Source organism: Taudactylus pleione, unplaced genomic scaffold (assembly GCF_031769625.1).
Source record: "Taudactylus pleione unplaced genomic scaffold, aTauple2 ptg000016l, whole genome shotgun sequence".
NCBI lineage: Eukaryota > Metazoa > Chordata > Amphibia > Anura > Myobatrachidae > Taudactylus > Taudactylus pleione.
The window spans coordinates 12,508,489-12,536,071 of NW_028284418.1; the positions used below are offsets into that span (position 1 = coordinate 12,508,489).

General features: G+C 45.7%; 1 protein-coding gene across 2 annotated transcripts in view; it reads left to right on the forward strand.

Annotated features, from left to right (window-relative positions):
- The first annotated feature begins 992 nt into the window (after positions 1 to 992).
- DNAI2 (dynein axonemal intermediate chain 2) overlaps positions 993 to 27,583 on the forward strand; it is a 54,884-nt gene continuing 28,293 nt past the window's right edge. For both annotated transcript variants that reach the window (XM_088473137.1, XM_088473130.1), the window contains exons 1-3: positions 993 to 1,070; positions 8,833 to 9,020; positions 26,296 to 26,457. In XM_088473137.1, coding sequence (XP_088329263.1) covers positions 8,838 to 9,020; positions 26,296 to 26,457 — 345 coding nt within the window. In that variant the 5' untranslated portion in view covers positions 993 to 1,070; positions 8,833 to 8,837. The remainder of the gene's footprint in view (positions 1,071 to 8,832; positions 9,021 to 26,295; positions 26,458 to 27,583) is intronic.

Below are 27,583 nucleotides of genomic sequence, written 5' to 3' on the forward strand. Positions count from 1 at the left end.
TGTCTTGTATTTATATGTATGTTTTTTAATTTCCTTATTGTATGAAATACACATGCACAATTTAGGTTTTTATTATTATTTCGATCTATATTTGATATGCAATTTTTTAATTAAAACTATTTTATACTATTTATCATACGGTTTATAATATTTATTATAAGTGTGGTTGAACGAGCACAGCCAATTAGTCTTTATTTTAGTTTCCTAAGTAATTGCACAAATTCTTCTTTTTGGCAGCAGCCTCTTACACCAAAAAGATCATTTAGGATGCGCTATTTTCTTCAGTTTTTTTTGTATCTCGTTCATAAAATCGTTGGTAACAAAATCGTGTGTGTATGCACCTTTATAATTAACAAAAGGTGCTGGTAGTACATACCACTGAGTACTTCCACAAAAAAATACTGGCCATAAAGTAAGATTGCTTGTAAGGGACAGTAGGTAGAGGCCAGCATTGGGTGTCTTACAATGTAGAAGATGAAGGGAATCACAGGGGAAGTGCTACCACTACTCAAGATGGTATATTCAGTTTTCAAAGAATATTTCCGATAAACATGCCATACATAAGATGAGACAATACATAGCTCTCTGACACATTTTAAAAAAATTAATATCTATTCACTAAACAATAGGATCTCAATCTAATTACTTCAATAATCAATCGGACATGGTTATTCTGAAGAAGAATCTGATATATTTTTGAACAGAATACAGTACAGTATACATTGCCACCTTGTGGCCTGCTGCAGTACTACATGTGTTGATGACGAGATTGCGGGTCGCAGACAACTAAAATTTCGTGGTAGCAAACTGGCGGAAGAGGCACCTTTAAAAGTTTTGTTTACTCAAAGATTTACCTGAATGAGATATTATGCTTTTGGGACGTTATCAACAGTATGGTTCAGTTATGTCACATAAAAAAATGGCGCAAGGCGGCGTTACAATGCTTAGTGCGCATGCGCCCTTTAAGAAACGCCGCCGAGGTAGTTCCGGAGTCTTTTCGTTGCTAAGATACAATAAACAGTCTGTCACCTGGAGTGTGTTATCTTGGCAGACTAGGGGCCACAATACAGGTAATATATATTTCATTATATTCACTCACATTATATATGCATCTTATTAGTGGCTGCCGGGCGGTGTAGGATGAGCTGAAGGGTTGGAGCGGAGGTCAGTTAAGAGAAGCTAATAGCAACTTAAGGGTTCCCAGCTGTTGTGTAACTACAGCTGCTTGCTGGGACTTGTAGTTCTACACCAGCTTACTAGCAGCAGGCTTTTTTCCTTTGCTCTAAGTCTAAAGCTATTGTACAACTTAAGGTGCATACACACTAGACGATATGCTCCCTGAGCGATATCGTCTAGTGTGTCCCCGGCAGGCTGTGCTCAATGTCGTTCATGACATTGAGCACAGCCGCTGAACGATATCATTAGCGATATCGTTCAGCGCCGGGCTCTCTCACCCATTCCCTGACATGCAGCAACCTGACGAGGTCGTCAGGTTGGCCTGCATGTCAGCCCGATGAACGAGGATGACGAACGACCCGCGGGAACGCGCGTCGTCGTCATCGTTCATCTTTTTTGTGTTAAAAATGGACGATAAAGTGGACGACTGAACGATAACGATATCGTTATCGTTCAGTCGTCCACTTTAATCGCCCAGTGTGTACGCACCATTAAGTTACCCATATAAGTTGAGAATGACACTATATAAATAAGTATGTGTGTAATATAACATAATACCACTACAATCATATCAGTGCATGTACAAGTATATTGTATTTTACCCTACACATGTTACTAATATCTGAATATTATATAACCTTATATCTCAGTATTGGTACCTAGGGATGGCATTAGTATGCTGGCGCTTTTCCTAATCAGTGGTTTTTAAGCAGGTGCAATTTGACATTTAAATAATTAGCTTATTTTCTGGCTGTTTTGAGGTAAGTTACCAGGTGATTGTTAGATACCATTCATTTCAATTTTGCATCAAATTTCCAGTAGCATGGTGTAAATTGTTATCAGAAGCAAAAGATTTCTATAGGAAAATCACTGGCGAGGCAATAGACATTATTGTTGCGTACATACCCTCTTGCAGCCTTCACGAAATACATTGAATTATCTTTCTAGCTTCCCTCCTAATGTGCTTTTGATTAGGGCAGCTTTCTGTTATAATTCCATGGGGTCTATTCATGTATAACATGAAGCGGCTACTGCATCATATGGATGCGATATATAGTAGCGTTATGTAGTGATTCAGTAATACTTACCTGTCCGACGACGACCTCCTAAAAGCAACCCCTCTACAGTCCCATCAAGCCTTGCAGAGAATAAATGACCACAATTCCAGAAAGTGTTGTTCACACCCAGGGGCAGAACTATGGGAGACAATGGAGGCACCTACCGCCGGGCTCCAGCTCTGAAGGGGCACCTCCTCCATTATCCACAACATATTCACCCCACTTAGGGCTGTACTATGTACCCGGAGTGTACCGTCACGGCCGCCCAATACATCTGACAAGACACCTGAGAAGCCACCATACACTAGCGGAGAGCTCCATGTCAGACCATCAGCTGCTGCCTTTGTCTATAAATAGCCTGTCTGCATGTTAATTGGTACATTACAGTGGCAGTGGCTGTGACGGGGAAGGGGCACCAAATTGTAACTTGCGTCCGGCTCTGAATCAGGCCCAGAATCCCCAAAGCACAGAGTAGTGATACAAGCTCCATCATACTGATTCAGAAAGGAACATCTACAAAAATATGAGTGTATAAGCAAATTAAAATTATATTTTAATTAAACATAAAATATTCCTACTTGATCTGATGCAGGCCCGAGTAGTTTATCCAGCTTTTCTATATCTACAGCAAATGGGTTAGATTCCCCAGGGGCAAAGGTGCAACCAATGTACAGTACATGGTGGGGGAGATCAGCTCCTAACTGTCATGTTACAGGCTGTGCTTGAAAAATGACAGGAGCTTACTGGTTGGTAGTTTGTCACTCTCCAATTTATCATTTTCCAGAGCTTTGTACATCTGCCTCATGGTGTACTACATTAAGCACATGGGACTGGCCCACTGGGGTACAGGGGAAATCCCCGATGAGATCCACTGCCTGAGGGCCCACCCTCTCCTCTAGGGGTCAGGCCCTCAGAAACCTTATGGGGGGCATCCACTAGACGATTTTATCCCTGTCCAACCTCTTAACGATTTTCCCTTGAAGTTTCCCTTGAAATATGATCTTCCACTCTGAACAATTTGCAAAGGATTTGCAAAAGATTTGCAAAGGATTTGCAAAAGATTTGCAAACGATTTGCAAAAGATCTGCAAACGATTTGGAAAAGATCTAACAATAAACTATGTTGTTTTAATCTGTAATTGAGAGCTTTCAGCTATAGTGGGCAGACAGTGGTTCATCGTTTGATCGTTCAGCATGAACGATGTGTAAACGATGTATAAACGATGTGTAAACGATGTGTAAGCAATCAAGTGAAATTGACCTGCATGTTCAGTCGATGGAGGAGACGATCAAACGACCAGCGGGAGCGCGCATCGTACATCGTTAGAAACAATTACTGCACGATTTGCAAACGATGTTCAAACGATGTTTGAACGATTATCAAACGATTTTGTCATTATCGTTCAATCGTTCAACTTTATCGTCTAGTGGATACCCCCCTTTAGACTGTGCATTCAGATTATACATTGTTACTCTACTAGAGGGTCAGTTACCTGGTGGAGCACAATCAAGAATGAACATGGGTGCTTGGTTCGCTTCTATAGAAACTACACCAAGATTCACCCTCCTGCCAATCATAGTGGGCAGTCACAACAAAACCCTGTCTCCTCCTCTTGCTAGCTGTGGGCTTTGGCATAATGAGCACAGTTTCTGACAGTGATTGGAATGGCATTCTAGCTCTACATTCATTCACTACCCTACAATTATGTCATTTAGTAAGAGTTTAGAATAACTGATTCTTTATACAATGCTATGTATTTAGCCTGTACTAGGGGAGCCCAGACCACATACTCCTGAATGGTTAGCCAAAACTCTCTGGTGGCTGGCCACACCCCTTAAGCATGGGCCCCTACCACTGCATTCCCCCCCCACTCCGACATTGATTGTAACTGTATATATTTTATGTTTTAATTATAGAATCTTCCATGCATGTGGCCTGCGAGGGGTCATTCTTATGATGTATTCCTTTTGCGTAACTCTGCAACTTATTGATCTGTTCAACAAAGGCAATTGGTTCTTTGGGATGATGCAGCTGGATCTAAGGTTTTCATTTGTATAGAAGGGAAAGGTGCAACCAATGTACAGTACATGGGGGGGAGATGTACTAGGATCTGAAAAGTGATAAACTACCAGCCACTCAGCTCCTAACTGTCATTTTACAGGCTGTGTTAGAAAAATCTGTGCCGGATTACCAAATATGCAGAGTAGGCACCGGCCTATGGGCCCCTGCCTTTTAGGGGCCACACAACAACCGATCAAAATAATATTGATTTGATCTTGAAAGAAAATGACAGATCAAGCTTTCTTCAATTATTTCCGAGAGATAAAAAAAAAACCAAAGATTCTATAGAGAAAATTTCGTAGTCATGTAACGTACCCATTAACAACTTGGAGTACATAAACCATAACTATCAGATTCACATTATAGTTTGTCTCTTAAAGGGCGGAATATACTAAGCATTGCATTAGCGTTGCGGCACATCCCCCCTGACTTCGGGTACATACCGCGGTATGTACCAAGAATTTCGCAAAGGACAGCTCTCCCGATAAGAGCTGTCCTTTGCGATGCTGCCGGGCAGAGGGACTTCCGGGTTTAACACCCAGAAGACTCTTTGGCGTCCTTCTGCGCATGCTCAGAAGGTCACCGGCCATGGGGGCTCCCAGCCTGGAGAGTCCCGATAAGAAGCCCGTAGACTTCTATTGGGTAACGCCATCTTCAGGTGGCGTTACCCATCGAGACGAAGCACCGGAATACATTGCATTCCAGGTGCTTAGGGGAATGCGGTAAAACCCCCGAAAACTGTATTTTCTAGGGTTTTTCAGAGGTTTTACCGCATTTTTACCTTTAGTACATTCCGCCCCAAAAGCTCATCTTCTGTCAGCTGTCAGTTTTTAAAAATTATCGATGCAACCTACGTACGGTTTATTAAAATTGTTGGTAAAATAAAAATTGTATTTGGAGATCATTTGCGAGAGGGGCCCTGAAATTTTGACTGCCTAGGGGCCTCCAGAGGGTTTAATCCGGCACTGAAGGGAATTACTTATTGGACTATACTGAACTTTTGTGGGTAGCGCTGGCTTTGTAAGAGCTATTAATGTACATGCACTTTGTTTTAAGTTTAGCATAACCTTGTAACACACATCAGAGCCGTAACTAGACTTTTTGGTGACCTGTGCCAGAAAGAGCATTGGCGCCCTCCTCATTTTTCAAAGGGACATAATGCACCCAAAAAAGGGCCATGGCCTCATGGGGAAGGACCAGGGAAGAGATAGGAGAGGCCAGGAGATGCTGGGGATGAAATAAGAGGAAGCTACAGGCAAGAATGATAATAAACTGAAATTTTGACAGGCCCAAACAGTGCCCCCTGACCTGTGGTGCCCTGTGCGATGGCACCAGCCACACTACCCCAGGTACAGCCCTGACACATCACATACAACTAGATATGCACCCTACACTAGTTATAAGCTAACTCCTTGAAGTAATATTGGAATTAACAGGGAATTTCATTGCTAATTTTGCAGACAGGCCCAGAAAAATATAATTACTGGTAAAAAGTGTTAAAAAAGTTTATTATGTTTCCTTATTTTCTGACGGGGCAGAACCTTAATATTGTAAAAAATTTTATTTATTTATTTCTATAATGCTGTCATTTATAGCTATTAAAATCACATAAATGGCCTGCTCCAGAGTTGGACGCTAATGCGACTGTGCCTTAATGCTAAAGCTGCAGCCGGCAGGATTCGTACTGAGACACCCACCGGCTGCGGCGCTAATCTGCTGCTTTGCATATTAAGACACAATGGGGCAGATGTATGAAGCTGTGGTAAGTGATAAAGTGCAGAGTGATAAACGACCAACCAATCCGCTCCCACCTGTCATTTTTCAATCACAGCCTGTAACATGACAGTTGTGAGCTGATTGGCCGTTTATCACTCTGCACTTTATCACTTTCCAGAGCTTCATACATCTGCATCCACCTCTGAATGAGGCCAGTTCTAATTGGTCAGTTGTTAAGGTTTCTGAGAGCCTATTTAACAACAAATCTTAATACCAGCAGCATATTTTATTTAGTATCGCAGTGATAACTATGAATATGCCGCTGGTATTCAACAATTCTTACCCCTCTGGCAAAGTCCAGCGACGTCCTCCTCCGCTGCGACATCCTCTGCTCTATTGCTGGCAGTCTGTCGCTGCCAATAACGGGCTGTTGTGTCATGCACATGCGCGACGGCAAGTCTGAACTTGACACTTTCACCTGGCGGGGACACAGCAATGCCTGGAAGGCTTTATTGAAGTCGGAAAGACTGTTGCTGGGGGACCAGGGTCATTTCTAAACCTATGGGGCCCCATAGATAAATATCTACGTTCCCTCCATAGCTGTGCTGTTATCAGTGTCTTTCCTCACTAATGCTGGCAAGGAGAGTTGTAAGAGAGGAAGGACAGTGCTGATAAGTCTGACAGGGAACCTGCAAAGCTGATGATCCCTGCAGCAAACTGCTTCCTAGTCACATGCTGAAGTGTGTATGTAACTAAGGCCCGTATTCAATTTGAGGCGAAAAGTCCGGATCCGCGATACTTTTTCGCCGATGACGACATTTTCACCTGTTTTGAGTTTCCTCCGTATTCAATTTGGAAGACTTTTCGCCTAAGCAGAAAGTCAATGCAATGTAATAGGCGAAAAAGTTTTGTCTATGAATAGCAGGCGGAAAAAAGTGCAGAATTGCGGTTTTGGGGTACAACATTGCGGGAACCCCCGTGCAGCCTTAAGACAGTCCCCTAAAAGTAAACTGCGTAAAAAAAGTTTAAAAATAATCAGGACACCCCAAAAAAATTATGTTTAATTTTGGGGGTAAAAAAATAGGGGAACAAAGTGCCAAACTATCTAAATTAATTCTGGTCGGGTCCCCATGTATGCGGCAGGTGTTTTCTTCATTGCGGGGACAAGCGGTAGGTGCAATTTTTCAGATTTTTAAAAATAACTTTAGGGACTTAAAATGCTTACCCCCATTTTCATGTACCCCAAATTTGATAGGAATAGTTATTTTCCCAACCAAAAGAAATCTAAGTGCTATTCTTTACCACTTCTTCATAGCCGCAAAATTGCACCTTGCGCGGCTATTCCAAACCCCGACTTCCTTCAGCAGGCAAAAATGGGGGTACCCATAGTGATCCCCCATGTCTGGACATCTTTAGGGGGTCCCAGGCATATTTCCCGAAAATTCCCGTTTTATTTCGTAAATGGGGTGAAGGGTCATTTAAAAAAAACAGGGATAATTTTTCAATTACCTACAGCAGGTAAAAAAAAGTTAAAATTTGGGGTTTAGTGGTGCAGGCTTAAAAAAAATAGCCTGCACCCTTGGGAATGCCCCCTTAAAACGAAATGTGTAAAAAAAAACAGGGAAACAAAATGCCAAACTAACTAAATTAATTCTGGTAGGGTCCCCAAGTATGTGGCAGGTATTTTTTTCATTGCGCAGAGTAGCGGCAGCTGTATTTTTTAAGAATTTTTAAAATTACCTTTAGGGACTTAAAAATATGCTTACTTACATTTTCATGTACCCCAAATTTGATGGGACCACTTTTAAAAACGAAAAAAAAAAAAAAACCTAAGTGCTCTTCTGCATCATTTCTTCAAATAACCACCTGCCGCATCTATTTAAAAAGCCGACTTTCTTCTGCAGGCTAAACGGTGATCTCCAAGGTCTGAACATCTTTAGGGGGGTCCTACAATTATTACCCGAAAGTTCCCGTATTTTTTCACCGATCCAAGTTTCGCCTGTTCCCGATTTCGCCTACTTTGGAATTGAATACGGGGAATAGCGGGCATGGGCCGATACTTTTCCGCCTGGAAAACAGGCGAAGGAGGCGAAAAGTCCAGCAGGTGAAAAGTCTGGACTTTTCGCCTCAAATTGAATATGGGCCTAAGAAGCAGTTTGCAGGAGGGATAAGTGGCGCCTGCAGTCAGGCAACATCCAGTACGCCACCAAATATGGATGCAGGGGGAGGTGGGCCCCATAGCAACCACACCCATGCTAGCTACGCCCTAGTAATATAGTGACACACAGCAGTAATCTTAATTTACCGCTGTTTGTTAAATATTGAAAAGAATGACATAACGCGTTGAGGGGGAGATTTACTAAAGTTTGGAGAGATAAAAAATTGGAGGTAAATAGCACCAACCAATCAGCTCCTGTAATTTTTCAAACACAGCCTGTAAAGTGACAGCTGATTGGTTGGTGCTATTTATCTCCAATTTTATCTCTCTCCAAGATTTATTAAATCTCCCCCTTATAAGTGTGTGAAAGGGGTTATGTATCATTGTTAAATGGGGCCCTAAGAATTATATTATTATTATTATTATTATTATTATTATTATTAAATGTTTAGTTGCTTATTGTTTTTTTAATCTCTACTGACAATACAATGCTTCAAAAACTATTAACTTTATAAGCTCCTATTTATCAATGTCCTCCCTTGTTGCATAAATTGTCTATTGCTTCACTTTGTACATATAATGATTGTGAGAGACGTGTTTCAAAAATTAATATCCCATTATTTTAGCTGTATACAAGCTAATGTTAGCGCTCTTTCATTACAGGAACCATGGAGATTGTGTACGTGTACACGCGAAAACGCAGTGAGTTTGGACGACAATGCAACTTTTCCGACCGCCCAGCAGAACTACATGTAGACATACTGCCTGACCCTTCACAGGCATTAAACTTCATAGAGCGAAACCCATGTGACACAGGCATCCAATGTGCCAATGACATGTCTGAGCATGAGGTAATCATTGTTCCCTTTTTATTCCATGGGGTCTCACCATTGATTTTTGTTAGGCCCGATTCACAGTTGCATGCAAGTCAGAGTTGCTGGATCTTATGATTTTTAGCAACTGCACAAAGCTCCGATGCCAAGCGCCCACATCTACAGGTGAGTCGTACCCATCTCAGTCGCATTCACCTGCAGCTGAATGGGCACAACAGGGCATTTACACATAGACTACATGCACTGAGGGTGTGTCATAGGCATGCTCTGCAGAGATGTATGTAATCTGAGGTCCATGTGAATATAGATGGATAAGTGGCAACCAGTTGCAAGTCCCCACTAATATTGATGACGGCTTCGTCCACAAGAGGAAGGAAGGATGTGTGCAAGTCTGCATATGGGCAAATATCAGTAGCTCTGACTCAGTGTGTGTGTGTGTGTGTGTGTGTGTGTGTGTGTGTGTGTGTGTGTGTGTGTGTGTAGCTCTGACTCGGTGTGTGTGTGTGTTTATGTAGCTCTGACTCTGTGTGTGTGTAGCTCTGACTCGGTGTGTGTGTGTGTGTGTGTGTGTGTGTGTGTAGCTCTGACTCGGTGTGTGTGTGTGTTTATGTAGCTCTGACTCGGTGTGTGTGTAGCTCTGACTCGGTGTGTGTGTGTGTGTGTAGCTCTGACTCGGTGTGTGTGTGTGTTTATGTAGCTGTGACTCGGTGTGTGTGTAGCTCTGACTCGGTGTGTGTGTGTGTTTATGTAGCTCTGACTCGGTGTGTGTGTAGCTCTGACTCTCTGTGTGTGTAAAGTTATCTATAGGCAAAAATATTTATTTAACAGATATTTGTGTAGTGCACACACATATTCCACAGCGCATTATAGAGAATATTTGGCCATTCCTTGCCCCAGTGGAGCTTACAAAACTATATTCCCTACAACATGTACACAGATACATATACACTAGGGATCATTTTTGTCAGAATCCAATTAAACTACCAGGAGTCAATTCAGTTACTATTTTTATTTTATTAAGTGATTTATATAGCGCACACCTACAGTATTCCGCAGCACTTTTACAGAGAATATTTGGCCTTTCACATCAGTCCCTACCCCCCTATCACATGCTCACACACACATAGACACTAGGGTTCAGTTTTGTTGGGAGCCAATTAAGTATATTTTTGGAGTGTGGGAAAAAAACTGTAACCGGAGCACCCCTACGCAAGCACAGGGAGAATATACAGACTCCACACAGTTAGGGCTGTAGCGGGAATCAAACCCACAACCTCAGTGCTGTGAGGCAGTAATGCTAACCATTACACCACCTGTGCTGCCCAATTGCAATTACAGACAATGTACCACTGAGCATTGCTACAATTATCGACTGCATACATATATTACTCAGTTACAGTGCCTTCAACATCACAAGTCTTCCTGTGTAACTCTATGGGTTGCGATGTGGATGGACACGAATGGCACCGCACATTGCGTACATCACCTGTATTTGAATGGTTCTCCAATATGCTAAATGAAAATGCCTGACCCAAACTAATAAAGAGAAGAAGGGGCTGTGCTTCGTATTCTAAAACAGTAAATATAGTCTAAACACATTTTCTTATTCTCAGTCGTATGTAGTTGGGCATAATGTTGTAGTACAGAGAAGCTTGAGAAGCTGTTTTTACTGATGTAATTCTTTTTTATGTCTGTATGGCTCTGCAGACAGTTTGTGGTCCCTGTAAAGAAAAGATAATAAAATAATAATAAGTCATCATAACAAGCTTGTGAGTAAAAATAAATAGTTTTTATACATTGCACAGGATGGAAAATGCCATTGGTAAGAATCACGGTGGGGCCCACAGCCACCAGTTGAGTGTAGTATGTTAGATTGACAATTCTTATGTCGACATGCATCAGGATAACATGAGAACGTCATGAAAATGTCAACATGATGAAACTGTCGACATGCTTAGCTTATCGACAGTGACAATGTCAAAATTTGTCATGTCTACACGGATGGCATGTCGACATGATAGAATGTCGTTCTAACATCACTTACATGTGGTAGCGGCATCTCCAGCATCCTCTGCCGGGTCCCAGCAGCCATGTGACCGGCACTTCCAGCGGAGACGTCTGGTGGAGCGGCGCTCCTTTGAGTACTTTACCCCTAATCCCTAATCCCCAGCCTATTGCCTATCTCTAGCCAACCCCCCCACCCCCCAGTCTAACCCTATCCACCAGCATTCTGAGAATGTCTGCATTTCACATGGCAGCATTTCAGATGTCGAAATCTGAGAATGTCTACATTGTTGGCATTTTGGCGCCGATATTATGAATGTCGATATGGTAACTGGTGACCATGTGACCGGATTACCACCAGTTAATGTTTATGGCTATACCTGTTCAAATTTCATTGTGTGTGATTATCCAGAAGGCTTGGCAACAATAGGGCATACCTGGCCAAAGAGAGGGCTTTCAGTACCGGAAATGGGCCAAATGGGGCTTCACTGTGCATGGCAATAGGACCAATGGACCGGCATCAATGACCTCCTTTAAGAACTCCTACCTCAATGATAATCCCTCCGCTAACTATTTAATAACTATTTGTTTTGTAGGCAATATTGAAATTCCATATACACATCCATAGTCTTTTGTTGTGTATTACTTTTGGTTGCAGTAGTGAACTCTAGCAAAATAGCTCTTGCTGGAAATGCAACAGTGTTATACAGAAATCAGCCCACAGGGGGCAGTAATAATTCTGCGTTATCTGCCCATTTTTCCAGCAATAGTTCTCAGCACTACAAATTACATTGCAGATAGGGCATGCTTAGTTTCCCAATGATATTACTTCTGAAAATGTCTTGGATATGACTAGTGCCAGTTAATAAGGGAAAAGTTTAGCATAGATTGAAAATACAAAGAACAAAATTTCATAAGAATAACAATTAAATATAAGGGCAATGAATTGCTGTCTGGTATGATGGAAGTCCCTAAACTCTTCTCTATTAGTAATGTTTTATGATGTGACACAATGTGGTGCAGATGGACCACTAGGAAAGAAGAAATTAAATATAGTGATAGCAAAATAAATGACATTTTAATAACCTTTGGCATTGGAAGATGTTCACAACCTAATATAGTGAGTGTATTGTCAATTATTTATTCACTTATGCTGGGTGCATTGTCGGGTGTGTACACCCGATAAATCCGTGAACGACGCAGTTTAAAGACATATCAGGTCAGCGTTGCTGCACATCCGGCATCTGCATGTGTACAGACGACCCGACACTAGCCTGTACACTGGCTACGAGGAAGTACTGACATCTCAACTGGACGGACAAATATAAATGCCTGTCTAGTTGTGATGTCAGGCCAGACATATCGAGTGGCCGTTTGGTAAGTGTGTATAGCTTACCACTCGGCCACTTGGAGAACAGCACTAGTAATAGCTAATCAATTACTAATAATATATTAGTATTATGAACCAATTGTTGGAGAAATACCACCGTTATATAAAAAAAAAAATACCGCAATTATAATCACATATTCAAAAAGTATAATAGCAGAAAAATAGCAACAATTGATGTACCATAAACAAAACATGGGAGTAATGGCCATGGACACATTTGATTTCAGGCACAGGAGCTCATTCAGACTGGCAAGAAGGGGCCGGGCATTTAAATTAAGCGCTCGCACTGCGTCGCGTAAGGACGCTCACTATGTTTTAGCGAGCTACGGCAAAGTGCGCTCGCAAGTGTCTAAAGACGCCGCATTGCCACTCGCAACACATGTCATCTCCGGTAATGTAGGATTAATCGGGACCATCGTGAGCCATCGGAGCTGCTCGCAGCCCTTGAGGTTGCCTTTCCCCGCCACAAGCACTGCGATGAGTGCGGCCTGAAATACATGCAGGTAACGTGTACAATGACACTACTTTGCTAATTATGCACGCCCTTTAAAAGGCATTTTGGCAGCCTGACACGTCTGCGTTTGCAACACCACTCCCCCGTTCATAAGCACCTTCCCCTGTTACCACCCACAAACGGCACTATCTGTCACTCCAAGCAGCAACCTGATAGTGGCTTACGAGCAACCAAAATCATTCGCATAGAATGGCTTGCGCACGCGCACTGTGAATTATATGCATGCGCAGACGGGCGAATATCGCTCACAGCGAGCGAGCACAACTTAGAGAGCGGGTCTGAATCAGGTCCACAGTGTGTGTGAATCAGTACTGTGACTCTGTGATCTAACAATCGGGAAGCATGTGTGGTGCAACTTATGGGGCACATCCACTAGCAGACTGTGAAAAGACTGCACGATTGCGACATTGTAATCGTGCAGTCGTTTCACAGTCTGTGCTGTGCTTACATTGAACGATCGTTCAGTTGTTCAGTGCAGGCACCCTCCCTCATACCCGAACATGGCCAGTCTGTCGTTATCGGCAGATTAACCAGCATGTTCAGGTGATAATAGATGTCAAAAACGACCAGCGGGAGCACGCATCGCTGGTTGTTTTCGACATTTTCATGGCCGATTTGTGAACGATAACGATATCGTTCAGTTGCTCATTTTAATCAGGTAGTGGATACCTGCCTTTAAACGCATGGGCAGCACAGACGGTGTAATGGTTAGCATTACTGCCTCACAGCACTTACCTGTGCAGAGTTTGTATATTCTCCCTGTGTTTGCGTGGGTTTCCTCCGGGTACTCCGGTTTCCTCCCACACTCCAAAAATATACTTATACTGGTAGGTTAATTGTCTCCCAACACAAATTAACCCTAGTGTGTATGTGTGTGCGCATGTGATAGGGAATATAGGGCCTCATTCAGACCCGGTCACAAGCGCTGAGTGCTCGCAACCGGGTCAATGTTTGCCCACTGGGCATGCGCACGTCGGAGCCGGCTCCAACGTGCACATGCGCGAGATCCGGCAAGCGACGGGTGCTCCTTCGCTCCGGGTCTCGCACCAAAGGGGGCGAGCTGTCGATGTTGATTGACAGCTCGCCCCGTTTGGAAGGCAGGCCAGGGGGGTGGCCGGCCAAACGTAGGCGTTCCCGACGGAACGCTTGCCGCTTGGGGGCGGCCCCAGTGACATCAGCAATGATGTCAGTGGGGAGCTTCCTGCTCGATCAGAGCAGGAAGCTCCCTGGGGCTTGCGAGTTCTGAGACTCAACCTTAGGGTCTCGTCGCAAGCAGGACCATCGCGACCATCACCCTGGTCGGTCGCTAAGCTGTGGGTGGTAACCCACAGCTTAGCTAGCGACCAGGAGGCTGCGCTTCAAGATGCAAGCGGCCGCCCTCAATCAGAGCTTGCATCTAACGACCGGGTCTGAATGAGACCCATAGAGTGTAAGCTCCACTGGGGCAGGGACTGATGTGAATGGACAAAATATTCTCTTCAAAGCTCTGCGGAATATGTGTGCGCTATATAAATAACTGGTAATAAAATAAATAATGTGCAGCAGAAAAACATTGATCCACTGCATCTGGCTTCGGCAGTGCGTGTGACAGATTCGGGCTCTAAAGGTGCGTACACACTGGGCGATATTACTGAGCGACTGCACGATTACAACATCGTAATCGTGCAATCGCTCAGTAATTGTGCACAAATCGTGCACTTTTATGTCAGAAACGACCAGCGGTCGTTTCCGACATTGTCCATCGCCTGAACATGCAGCACAATCTGCCGATAACAACAGATTGGCATGTTCAGGAATGATGACGACTGAACGACTGATCATTCAGTGCAGACACTACAGGGGATCAGGAACGACAGTACGATTACGATGTCGTAATCGTACTGTCTTTCCTGATCGCCTAGTGTGTACGCACCTTAAGTGGCAATTGTAATGAAGAGAAGAGCCATTTGTCACAGTCACAGATTTTCTGCAATTTGTGCTGGGGGATTTAATGCAGCAATTTTTTTTTGCCTGTCTCACCTTTGCCATCTTCCCATCTCAGTGTCACTACCCTTTGTCTTCATGTCTACATTTGCTTGGTCTACCTTATTCATCCCTGTGTTATGCATGCCCTGTTTTTCCTACTGTTGACACTGCTGAGTACTGTGTTCCATTGTAAATGAAAGAAATCATAACAAGTTTGATCATTTTCCCAGGCAGAGTATAATAAACTACAGTACATCACTCCTGTCTTCCATTTTGAGCATCTGCCAGCCTTGCTTTAACGAATGCCAGGGGACAAGATTACTATAAGGGTGTAATATAGTGATGCGCGTAAATTATGCCAAGGAGCATGTACTAAATTGGCAAATGGCAATTATCCTAAATACTAATTAGTGATGTTAATCATATCCCTTTCAATAAATTGTAAGTGTAATCGCACAGCAATATGCTTCCTATTTGCTGTACATTAGCTCAGATAGATGGGACTGAATTCTGGGCCTGATTCAGAGCCGCTCACATGATGTGTATGCAAATTGCGTAGGCAGTGCTACCGCACAGCAATGCATTAGCACGCCCAGTATTTCTTAGAGAGCGATCACATAGTGTATGCAGACACCCACCAGTCTGTCTTAAGATGCCCACTTGTGCACGTCATGTCCAGGAAGTGTATGCAACCATCGGTACATCGGATGCTATCACAGCGCTTGAGGTTGACCATACCCTGCCGCAAGCACTGCGAGCACTTCAGTGTAAAAACAAGCCAGGTGACGTGTACTATGATGCTGTTTTATAATTATGCACACCTATAAAACGCCATTGAGATGCTAAGGCACGCCTGCGTTTGTACCTCCACTCCCCCGTTTATAATGGGCAGCTCCTGTTATCACCTACAAATGGCTTCCCCTGTCACTCATTCTGCTGGGCTGTCTATGTGCAGCGAGCGAATGCATTGTGAACTTTCGCTAAGGTATGCGCACTGCGATGCATACACATTCGCATGCGCACAATGCATATACACCTTCAGCAGCAGCGAGAGTATGCGTCTTAGCGAGCGGGTCTGAATGAGCTCCTCAGTCTAAGGCCCCCTGGCTGCATTCCTCAACTGTTTATGACTACATTAAATAATAATTGTTCCCAAATGTGGCAGAAAGATTAGACAAGTAAAGGTGTTTATTGAGTAATACTGATCCTCTAAGAAATATACTGCTTTTGAGGAAATGTATAAATGGCTTTCTTTGTTGATGTCTGATTGGATACTCCTAGGATCAGACTTAAGCCCCTTACACACTGGACGATGTGTGTACGGGGTGATGTCGCCGGCGGGGGTGCCGGCATCAGTATGTGCATCCACACTTGCCGATGCCGGCCACGACAGATGGCGTTGGGGGGGCAGCGGGGCCATGCTGCATTTGGCAGCATAGCATCGCTAATGATATCCCCAGATTGGGCTGCACGTACAGACGACTGGGGATATATCGTTAACGACCCAAGGGAGTGTGCATCGTTCGTCGTTCAGTTCATACACACTGGACGATTTGAACGATATATCATTGAACGATATCATTATCGTTCACATCATTCAGGAAAATCGTCCAATGTGTTCAGGCCTCTAACTGTCAATGCACAGACTGCCTCTGCAATAAGGGCACCCAACTGTGTGGTGTCACAGACAGAGGGAAGGCTTAGGCTAGAGGGAGTGGGGTTTATTGTAAAGTAACCAGTGTTCTCACATCGTACAGCAGAGTGTTATTATTGAATCATACTTACCTACTGGCCTGGAACGTCCCGGGAGAGTAGGCTATCATCCCAGACCCCAACTACTCCAATAGAGTGGGTAGTTTGGGTGCCTGGTGACGCAATTCACCAGAAATTAGGAATCGGTATGTAATGCCGGCAGTCGGGATGCCTACTGTCAATATACCGAAAGCGACATCCCGATGGCTACCCTCCCCCCAACCCTCCCTTCTTCTAGCCTAACCCTCCCCACCCCACACCCTAAACCTAAGTCTCCCCCCTTCATGCCTAACCCTAACCCTCCTCCCATAGTGCCTAACCCTAACCCCTCCCCCCCCCAGTGGTGCCTAACATCCCCCAAAACCAAACACCCCCTCTGCGGCTAACAGCAAAGGTTTCCTTCTGCATTCCGTCGTCGGCATTAAGATAGGCGTTGGTATTTCGATGCCTATCTTAAGTAGGGGTGAGTGGGTTCGGATTTACTCGGTTCTTATCGCCACTTTACCGCAAGTTCGGATTAGTTCGGATTTATTTTATTGGCTATCCAAAACACGTGATAGCCGATAGCCAATAAAATGCCATGCTGAGAACTGAGTAAATCCGAGTAAATCCGAACCCGCTCATCCCTAATCTTAAGTCCCTTGTCGGATTTCCCCCGTCAGGATTTAGACCAGCGGCATCGCGGCCACCGGTCTCATAACTACATCCCCACAAATTACACCATTACACTGAACAGTGTGTAGCAATTATGACGCAATTTATAGCGCCACAAACCTGCTTCTCCCACTTTTCCCTCTCTTCTAGAATCTCCCAGGGGAGGATAAAAATGCAGGTAAGTATGTACTGAACTGAGGTATCTAAGGGTAGACAGACCACATTTTAGGGTTGTTCCTTTGTGTTCAATGGACATTTTATCTCTACAAAAGGACTTGGCTAGTTGTCTTCAGCTTTTGTCCTGTTCGTCTACTTCCATGTTGTACATTATCTGAGAAGCAAATGTACAGGTACTCTAAGAGCAATGTAATAACAAGCATCACACATAAGAATTTCCAACATCTAATAAATACAGCCCCAAGTCCCCTCACTCCCATGATATATTGAAGTCCTAAATCAGGCTGGGCGGAGTAGTAGTTTTAGGAGAAAAAGGAAAAGGTTTTTCTACTTCAGGGTCCATAGGGTTCCACAGGATACCTTGGGGGTATAGGTGATGACGTCAGACATCGGGCACCATAGAGTTAAGTTTTCAGCCTCCCAGGATGCACTAAGTGTCCCCCTCCTATACCCCGCCCCCGAGCCAAGGCATCTCAGTTTCGTTGGTGCCCGGCTCGGAGTCGGATGCACCTGTTTAGAGGGGGGCTAAGGATAGCCCCTGAAGTTTTTCTACGAGGCAGCTGTGGCTGCACATCTGGAGGTACAGCATGGACAGTCATTCTTGACGTCCATGCTGTCTTCCCTACACCCCTGCCGGTACCAGAACGCCGCTACTGATCCGGGGATGCTGGTAGGCATCTGGGGTCACAGCTAGCGGTGACCCCAGATGTTTGGGACCATGGCCGGATTTAAAGGGGACAGCAGGTAAGTAGCGGGGTCCCACGGTGCGCCCCCGCTGGAACATGGTCCTTAGTCCCCAGGCAGGGGGCTCCCTGGTGACTGGCTGCAGCGTGGAGCCAGGTTTCGGACCTGCGCTTCCACTACCCCCCTGGGACAGCGGACCGCAGCTGAGCGGTAGCGCTGCGGCATCCCAGGGGTTAATTGCATGCCAGGGGAGCACGCCTTCTCTGTACACAGCCGGTGCCTCCCCGCTGCATACAGCCCTCGCTGCACCTGCCGATTGGTCATGTGGCAGCGTTCCTCCCCCAGGCCAGCCTCCTCTCTGCTCCCCGGTGGCCATCTTTATGGAAGCATGGTGAACGCTGCTGGAAGCTGCTGATCGGTGGCATCGTGGTCTGGGTCCCGAGGCATACCTCTCCTCCGTTGGAACAGGTTGTGTATGCAGCGCTGAGTCCTACCAGGCCCTGTGTCTGCATAGTTGAGGATCAGCGCTGATAGTGCAGGGATTGATTTCTTTGCATTGTATGTGACTGCTGCTAGCGTCTGCTGCCTGTACTTTCACTTTCTACTGTCAGCCTTTTCACTGTCCCTGCTCTTCTTCTGCTAAAGCCCTTGCGGTGCGGTGATTGCAGGGCGGTTCTCTCACTATACTAACGCGTATCAGTGAGAGGGGTCACATACTTGCCATCATGTCTGAAAGTGATTTTCCTCTCCAGCTTCTGTGTACTACATGTAAGGTACCTATAGCGGAGGGGGAGGGTAGCGCGGAGGGGCTATGTCGTCCGTGTTTTTTATTGACGCGGCCAATTACTGTCACGGCTCTGGTACAGGAACCGCCCTGGGCTTGTTTCGCTAAAACGCTTACAACCCTAGTGGGCCAGTTACCTCCGCAATCTGCGTTCCCTCAAATGGGATTATCCCAGCAGTCAGTGGTGTCGTCACCCATGCAGGGGTTCCCGAGACAACTGATGGTACCCCACAGTCTCCCTATTTCCCCTCCTCAGGTCTCTCAGGAGCCCGCGTGGGTTAATTCTCTGACAAGTTCTGTGCAGCATTTGTCAGACGTGTTACAAGGGGAGTACGTGTTGCGGCCTCACAAGCGGCCGGTGGCGTCTCTGTCCACTCCTTATGAGGATGACGAGGGGACGACCGATGATGGGGAGATTCTGGATCTGTCGGACCAAGAACCTCTCCGTACTAAAGAGTCGGACGCTAAGTATAAGGTTTATATACCTGGCCTTATTCGTGCAGTCCGCACAGTTTTAGTTATTGAGGATGATGAACCTCCGGTATCAAAATCCAAATATGCCTTTTTCAAAGATGTTAAGGGTGACGCCACAGTGTTTCCTCTTTCGGGTCAATTGGTGGACCACTTAGAGGAAGCGTGGAAACATCCTGGCAAACGGTATCAGCCTCAAAAACGTTTAGCAGTTGCTTATGCGTTTGCGGACAATTATTTTGCTAAGTGGGAATCCCCACCACAGGTGGATTCTCATGTGACATGCCTGGTCCGAAGTGCCATGTTGCCCATGCCCTCCATGTCCTCCTTAAAGGATGCCATGGACCGCAAGGTGGAAATCTGCCTGAAGTCCGTTTATTCCCTCGCGGGGGGGCAGCCAGGCCGGCTATGGCCATTTGTTGGGTAGCCAGAGCTATGGAGCGCTGGGCTGATAGTTTGGAGGTGTCTTTCGATTCCGACTGTTCAACTGAACAGACCGAGTTGATAGGCAATCTCCGGGATTCGGCCACTTACATTAACGAAGCGGCTTTAGATATCAGTACCCTGACTTCCCGGGTTTCTTCGGCAGCTGTGGCGGCTCGTCGCACCTTATGGTTGCGATCTTGGAAGGCGGACGCTGATTCCAAAATGGGTTTGGAAGCTTTGCCTTTTAACGGAGAAGTCCTATTTGGTCCAGATCTGGACAAAATTGTAGCCACGCTGGCGGCAGCCAAATCGGCATGTCTCCCGTCTGCTGCAGTTCCTTCCAGTTCAGGTACGTCGTCATTTCGGCCTTACAGGGCCCAGGGTAGGCCTAAAGCACAGTCCTTTCCCCGTCAGGCTGGCCCCAAAAAATCGGCCAAGCCCCGGAAGCAGGCCTGGAGTAACAGACATCCGGCCCCTAAGTCCGATGACAAACCTGCGGCCTGACGGTCCGGGCCCCCTTTGGGTGATCCCAGAGTGGGAGGCCGCCTGCTGCAGATCGCCCAGTGTTGGTCGGTTACCACGACAGACACTTGGGTTCATGAGGTGGTTTCTCACGGGTATGCCCTCTCCGTCCGGCACAGGCCCCCGTCCCGATTCTTCACCACGGGTCTTCCATCAGACCGGAACAAAGCCATGGAACTGCAGAAGGTTTTGCACACTATGCTCCAGGCTGGAGTTATAGTGCCTGTTCCATTTTCCCAGAGGGGCCAGGGTTTCTATTCCAATCTGTTTTTGGTGCAGAAACCCAATGGGTCGTACCGTCCGATCCTCAACCTCAAAGCACTCAACAAGTCCTTGCGGGTGCCGAGGTTTCGGATGGAGACCCTACGGTCCATCATTCTGGCGCTGGAACCTGGGGATTACATGGTGTCGTTGGACATACAGGACGCTTACCTGCATGTCCCTATTCTTTTACGCCATCAACAGTTCCTCAGGTTTGCAATCCGCAACGATCACTTCCAGTTCCGGGCGTTACCTTTTGGGCTGGCGACAGCACCACGTGTGTTCACCAAGGTTATGGCGGTCATGGCGGCTTCCTTGCGGCTGCAGGGAGTCCGCATGTTGCCTTACCTGGACGACCTTCTGTTGGTAGCAGGATCTCCAGAGCTCCTTCTACGCCACTTGGACCTGACGATTGTGGTACTCCAACGGCACGGCTGGTTAATAAACTGGCAGAAGTCCACCCTGATCCCGTCTCAGAGGATTCTGCACCTCGGAGCCTTATTGGACTCCGGACAGCAAAGGATCTTTGTGACAGGGGGAAAGATCTCTGCCTTACAGTTGAGGGTGCACAGTTGTCTGCAGAGTCGCTGGAGTGTCTCTGCATTCGGCGATGAGGTTACTGGGCTCCATGGTGTCCGTATTCGACATGGTGGAATATGCCCAGTTCCACTCCAGACCTCTGCAGCAATTGATCCTGTCCAAATGGAATGGACTGCCTCAGAGTCTCAAGCCCCAGACGATGGTGCTCACTCCGGACGTTCGCCTGTCCCTTGCCTGGTGGTTGCAGACGACCGTTTTGGGTGGCGAACTGGGTCCTATTGATGACGGACGCTAGTCTTCGGGGCTCGAGAGCGATCTCGGGTCCACACTTGTTCCAGGGCAGATGGACTCAGGTGGAAAAGGAGCTTCCGATAAACATCTTGGAACTCCGCGCCGTTTTCAATGCTCTCCAGCAGGCCCATCGGGTTCTCCACGATCATCAAGTGCAGGTCCAGTCGGACAACGCCACCACCGTGGCCTACATAAATCTGCAAGGAGGAACCCGAAGTCGGGCGGCACTCGTAGAGGTGTCCCGCATCCTGATCTGGGCGGAGCGCAATCTCCCGGCCATATCAGCGGTATTCATCCCGGGAGTCCTCAACTGGGAGGCCGACTTTCTCAGTCGCCAGGACGTTCATCCGGGGGAATGGTCTCTGCACCAGGACGTCTTTCAACTTCTGGTGGACAGGTGGGGTCTTCCAGAGATCGACCTCATGGCCTCACGGCACAACAACAAGTACGGGTCTCGCACAAGAGACGAAAAGGCGTCTCTGGTGGATGCTCTGTCCGTCCAGTGGACGTTCCGGTTTGCCTATCTCTTTCCTCCGTTTTCCCTTCTTCCACGGGTAATCTGGAAATTCAAACAGGAAGGAGGGACGCTCCTGTTGATAGCTCCCACGTGGCCCAGACGGCACTGGTTCTCAGACCTTCAGGGTCTGTCCGTGGACATCCCTCTTGCCGCTACGACCGGACCTACTGTCACAGGGTCCTTGTCTTCACCCGGACCTGACTCTGCCGTCTTTGACGGCGTGGCTGTTGAGACGGCCATGTTAAGGTCCAGGGGTTTTTCCAGCTCTGTATTACGCACTATGCTGAGAGCTCGGAAACCGTCTTCTGCAAGAATATACCATCGTGTGGGGCATACGGTCTTCCAATGGTGTCGACCGAGAGGTTCTGCACCTCGGGAGTTCCGTCTGTCTAGAGTGCTAGCCTTCCTACAGGTGGGACTAGACCATGGGCTTCGCCTTGCTTCTTTGAAGGTGCAGGTGTCTGCCCTGTCTGGCTGGTTCCATCGTAGGATTGCTACAATCCCTGATGTGCGCACCTTTATGCAAGGTGTTCTTAGAATTCAGCCGCCATTTGTTCCACAGGCGGCGCCTTGGGATTTAGCTGTGGTCCTGAGGGCTCTCCAGGGACCGCCGTTTGAACCACTGGGCTCAGTGGATCTTAAATGGCTGACAGCTAAAACAATTTTCCTTCTGGCCATCGCTTCAGCCAGACGTGTTTCTGATTTAGGGGCTCTCTCTTGTAGACCCCCTTTTTTGATTTTTCATGGGAACAGGGCGGTGCTGCGCACTCGTCCTGATTTTCTTCCCAAAGTTGTTTCCCGTTTTCATATCAACGAGGAAATAGTTGTGCCGGCTTTTAACTCGCCTGTCGGTGGGTGAGGCCACTTTGGACGTTGTGCTGGCCTTAAGGATTTATGTTGACCGCACTTATTCGTTTAGGAAGTCGGACGCCATGTTTGTCCTCTATGGCTTCCGTAATAAGGGTTGGCCTGCTTCAAAGCAAACTTTGGCAGCTTGGATCCGTATGGCCATTTCAGAAGCTTATCTTCATGAAGGCCTGCCGGTTCCATCCTTTGTGAGGGCTCATTCCACTAGGTCTGTGGGTCCTTTGTGGGCAGCTCGACGTGGTGCCTCTGCAGTCCAGATCTGCAAGGCTGCCACGTGGTCCTCGGTCCATACATTTGTGAGGTATTACTCGTTTGACACATTTGCATCTCAGGATGCTTCCTTCAGGCAGTGTATTCTCCTTTCAGCACAGCAGCGTCCCCACCCTTGAAGGATACTGCTTTGGGACATCCCCAAGGTATCCTGTGGATACCCTATGGACCCTGAAGTAGAAAATATGAGATATGGTAAGAACTTACCCTTGTTATCTCTATTTCTACGAAGTCCATAGGGTTCCACAGGACTCCCGCCCTGTCGCACCTGTGCTGCAGATGGGCTTTACTCTGGTCACCGGTTTTTCCGTCTCCCTCTGGTGAGAATGTGATTCTTGTGTGTGTCCAGATCTTTTTTCTCTCTCTTCCTTCTCCTCCTCCGGCCTATGGCTTGGTACGTAACTGAGATGCCTTGGCCCGGGGGCGGGGTATAGGAGGGGGACCCTAGTGCATCCTGGGAGGCTGAAAACTTAACTCTATGGTGCCCGATGCCTGACGTCATCACCTATACCCCCAAGGTATCCTGTGGAACCCTATGGACTTCGTAGAAATAGAGATAACAAGGGTAAGTTCTTACCATATCTCATATTATTTTATTGAAAGGAGTGGATGTACCATGTTAGGTAGCTGGGCTTGGATATGGCATTTACACTTTCACACATTGCACATATCCATACACCTAGGGGTATATTTACTAAAATGAGAGTTTTTAGAATTGGAGATGTTGCCCATAGCAACCAATTAGATTCTAGCTATTATCTTCTAGAAGGTGCTAGTTAACTGTTAAGTAGAATCTGATTGGTTGCTATGGGCAACATCTCAATTTCTAAAAACTGTCATTTTAGTAAATATACCCCATAGACACAATGTAGATGGTGGAGCGTAGGGATACACTATGTGGCCCATCTAAGCAAAGCGTTTTGTGTTGCACATCAGGTGGCCTTCTTTAAGAGCATACACAGTAGGTGAAATCATTTTCTCACATTGGGAGAGATGTATCAAACCTTAGATAGAGATAATGAGAAGTTACCCATAGCAACCAATGAGCTTCTAACTGTCTAACATTGAATTAGATAGTTAGGGACAAGTTGAGTATGGTCAGCGTACATGTATGTTTTCAGCTTTGCAACTGTGGGTAAGATCAGAATAAAACTTCACTCATAAATTACAAGCCTGCTTTACAGTATGAAGTAATATAGGATAAGTAATCTGTAATCTGCATCTCTCCCGCCTCGCCCCTCTCCAGTCTATCCTCACTTTCCTCTCTCATCGCTCTACCTCTGCTGCCCCTCCCTGCCAGTCACTCCACATGATCCTTATACCACTCTGAATTAAATTCAAACTCCTCTTTCTCACATGGGGCGGACCCAACCCGATTACACTACATATCTCGGGTGCCCCCCTCTTACTCACCAGAATGGGCCGGAGGCAGGGTGGTGCTGGCTGGGCTGCTAGGTACAGTGACTGTTGGCTTATACCCCTTTTCCACTTCTTAAAAAAACGGGTAATTGCCGTGTCTACCAGGGACTCAGCTCAGTGGAAACTACGCCAAAGAAAAAATCGCAGGTCTTCCCGGGTATCGAGCAGGGTTTTTAGCGGGTAAAACCCGGTAGCACTGCAGTGGAAACAGTTCTTAGCCGGGTTTTTTGACCCAGGTAATTCAGACGCCTGAATAAAGGATGTAATTAAAAATGTTATTAAATTAAATAAATAAGAAAAATGAAATAAATAATACATAAAATAAATAATAAAAATTAAATAAATATATATATTTTTTTTATTAAAAAATAATAAAGGATATCTTTAAAAATTTCATTAATTGTGGATGCCATTAAAAATGACCTGAATAAAGGCCATTTTTAATGACATCCACAGGTTTTGCCGGGTTTGCCCGAGCTCAGTGGAAACGGAGGTGACCCGGTAAAAACCTGGGACGAGGGTGCAGTGGAAACGGGGTCTAAGCCGGGTACAATCCGGGAAAATGCCGGGTAAAAATTCCCAGGTCAGACCCAGGATTTTGGTGGAAAAGGGGTGTCCTATGAACAGGGTCCTCTCCCCTTTGTCTTCTCTACATAATTATGCTAACTGTATTTATGTATCTATGTGAATTTATAGTCTGCCTGTATTAGTCTGTATTTATGTTTCTTCAGTTTTACTCCCTTGTGTGGCGCTACGGAACCCTTGTCACTTCTCATAAATATAAGATAATAATAATGTAACACATTTGATACTATAATACACAATAATCTGCTATATAATTTTGTGGCATTGGAAGGCAATCAAGTCTCTTTCTTTATGCTTTCCTTGTAACTAACACGTTATAGTGGCCCTCTTAGGCATGATGTGTGTGTGTGTGTGTGTGTATATATATATATATATATATATATATATATAAAATATATATTCTTTTTGTGGGCTGTACCAATAATCGTGAGTATACAACCTAATAATTCACTAGCTGCCAGTGACATCTCCAAGGCTATAGGCATTTTGTGTTTCATGCCTCAGTGATGCCGGTAAATAAATGGCTGAATATTAGTTCAGCCTTCAAAATGACTGAGGGCCTGATTCATCATGGATCGCAGTTGCAAAGACGCACGCAATCGGTCGATCGTTGCATTCTGCACATGCGTATGCAATTGCAAACAGAATTGCAATTGCATAGACTACACAGACCCAGAGCAGAGTGATTGACTGACAGGAAGTGGCGTCAGTTGGTGGTTATGGGCGGGGTGGTTGGGCAAACGCAGGCGTGCCAGTGCATTTCAACGCTGTTGCAGGGGTGTGCATAAATTATCTACTGCGATACTGCGATACGAAGCGTCATAGCGTGCGCATAAGTAGTCCATTCCTGAGTGAGGTCTGGGCTACTCTAACTGTCCGATGTTACTCGATGTTACCAATTGTTTCACTATCTTGGTCAAGTATAGGCTGTGAGTAATGGGAAGTGGGCGTCCTTATGTCAGGCAGCGTACACAATGTGAATGCAATCATTAAAATATCGCCGCTGATATTGGCAATGCAGTTGCGTGCGTATAAGCAGAATAGCGGACCATAGTGAATCAGGCCCTGAATCCACAGTGTGTCAGTGAATTTAATGCTCATTACAGGTCTGGGTGTGATAGGGAATCTTCATTTTGTATTCCAAGATATTAATAAAAAAATAAAAACAATATATAATGTGATGATGTTTTATATCTGTAGATTAACACAGAAAGGTTTGAAATGGAAGCTCGAGGGGTAAACCATGTGGAAGGTGGATGGCCTAAAGACATTAATCCACAGGAAATGGAACAGACCATCCGTTACCGCAAGAAAGTGGAAAAGGATGACCATTATATCACCACAATCACACAGCTGGGAAGCGTAAGGAGTTTATACTGATTCATGCATTGACTTTTTAAAAAAATCTCTTTATTTTTAAAGTAAACAGTATGTAATATACAATAGCAGGCAAAGATGAAGGATAAGTAACAATTAAAATGTAAACAAAAAAGGAAAACCTTGATTAACTTTTAGGACAAGGAGATGAAAGGGAGGAGCATATGGAAGAGGGACCGGGTGTAAGGTGGCAAGAGGAAGTTAATAGGTAGGCAGTGGCGTGACTAAAATTTTACTCTGCCCTGCCAAAAAAGTTTCTGCCCCCTCCCCATGGCATTTTGGTAAAACTAATACAGGGCTGTTTCTATGGAATTTGGCTCCCAGTGCAAACAGTTAAAAATGTGCCCCTAGCCCCCCATAGACAGTTTACATTATTTGTCATTTTTCCTCCTTATAGTAATGCTCCTTACACATTATGCCACACACCGTAATGCCCATTGCACATTATGCCATACACTGTATTGCCCATTACACATTATGCCACATACATTTTTGCCCCTGAAACCATTTTATGCCCCACAGTATAGCTTCTAATTACTTTTAAATTACCTGCTCATTGCCAGAGGTTCCATGCTCGTTGTCAGGGGTTTTCTTGCTCATTGCCAGGAGTTTCATGCTCATTGTCAGGGGTCTCATGCTAGTTGTCAGGGGTTTTATGCTCTGGGTTCCATGCTCGTTGTCAGGGGTTTTCTTGCTCATTGCCAGGAGTTTCATGCTCATTGTCAGGGGTCTCATGCTAGTTGTCAGGGGTTTTATGCTCTGGGTTCCATGCTCGTTGTCAGGGGTTTTCTTGCTCATTGCCAGGAGTTTCATGCTCATTGTCAGGGGTCTCATGCTAGGTGTCAGGGGTTTTATGCTCTGGGTTCCATGCTCGTTGTCAGGGGTTTCACAGGAGAAGATGCAACTTTCTGCATGTCACTAGTTCCTGGTAAATTGACAGACTGCGCTCCTGTAGCTGCCGTTTAGGTTAGTGAATGATTGGGTGTTTGCAGGGGAAGTGGTGGCAAAGAAGCTGTTAGGCATCCTCCCTTCTTGATGTTGTCAAAGCCTCATGTTCATGCAAATGCTGTATTCCCAGCAAAGGGGAACTGACACCCCGAACAAGGTCAGA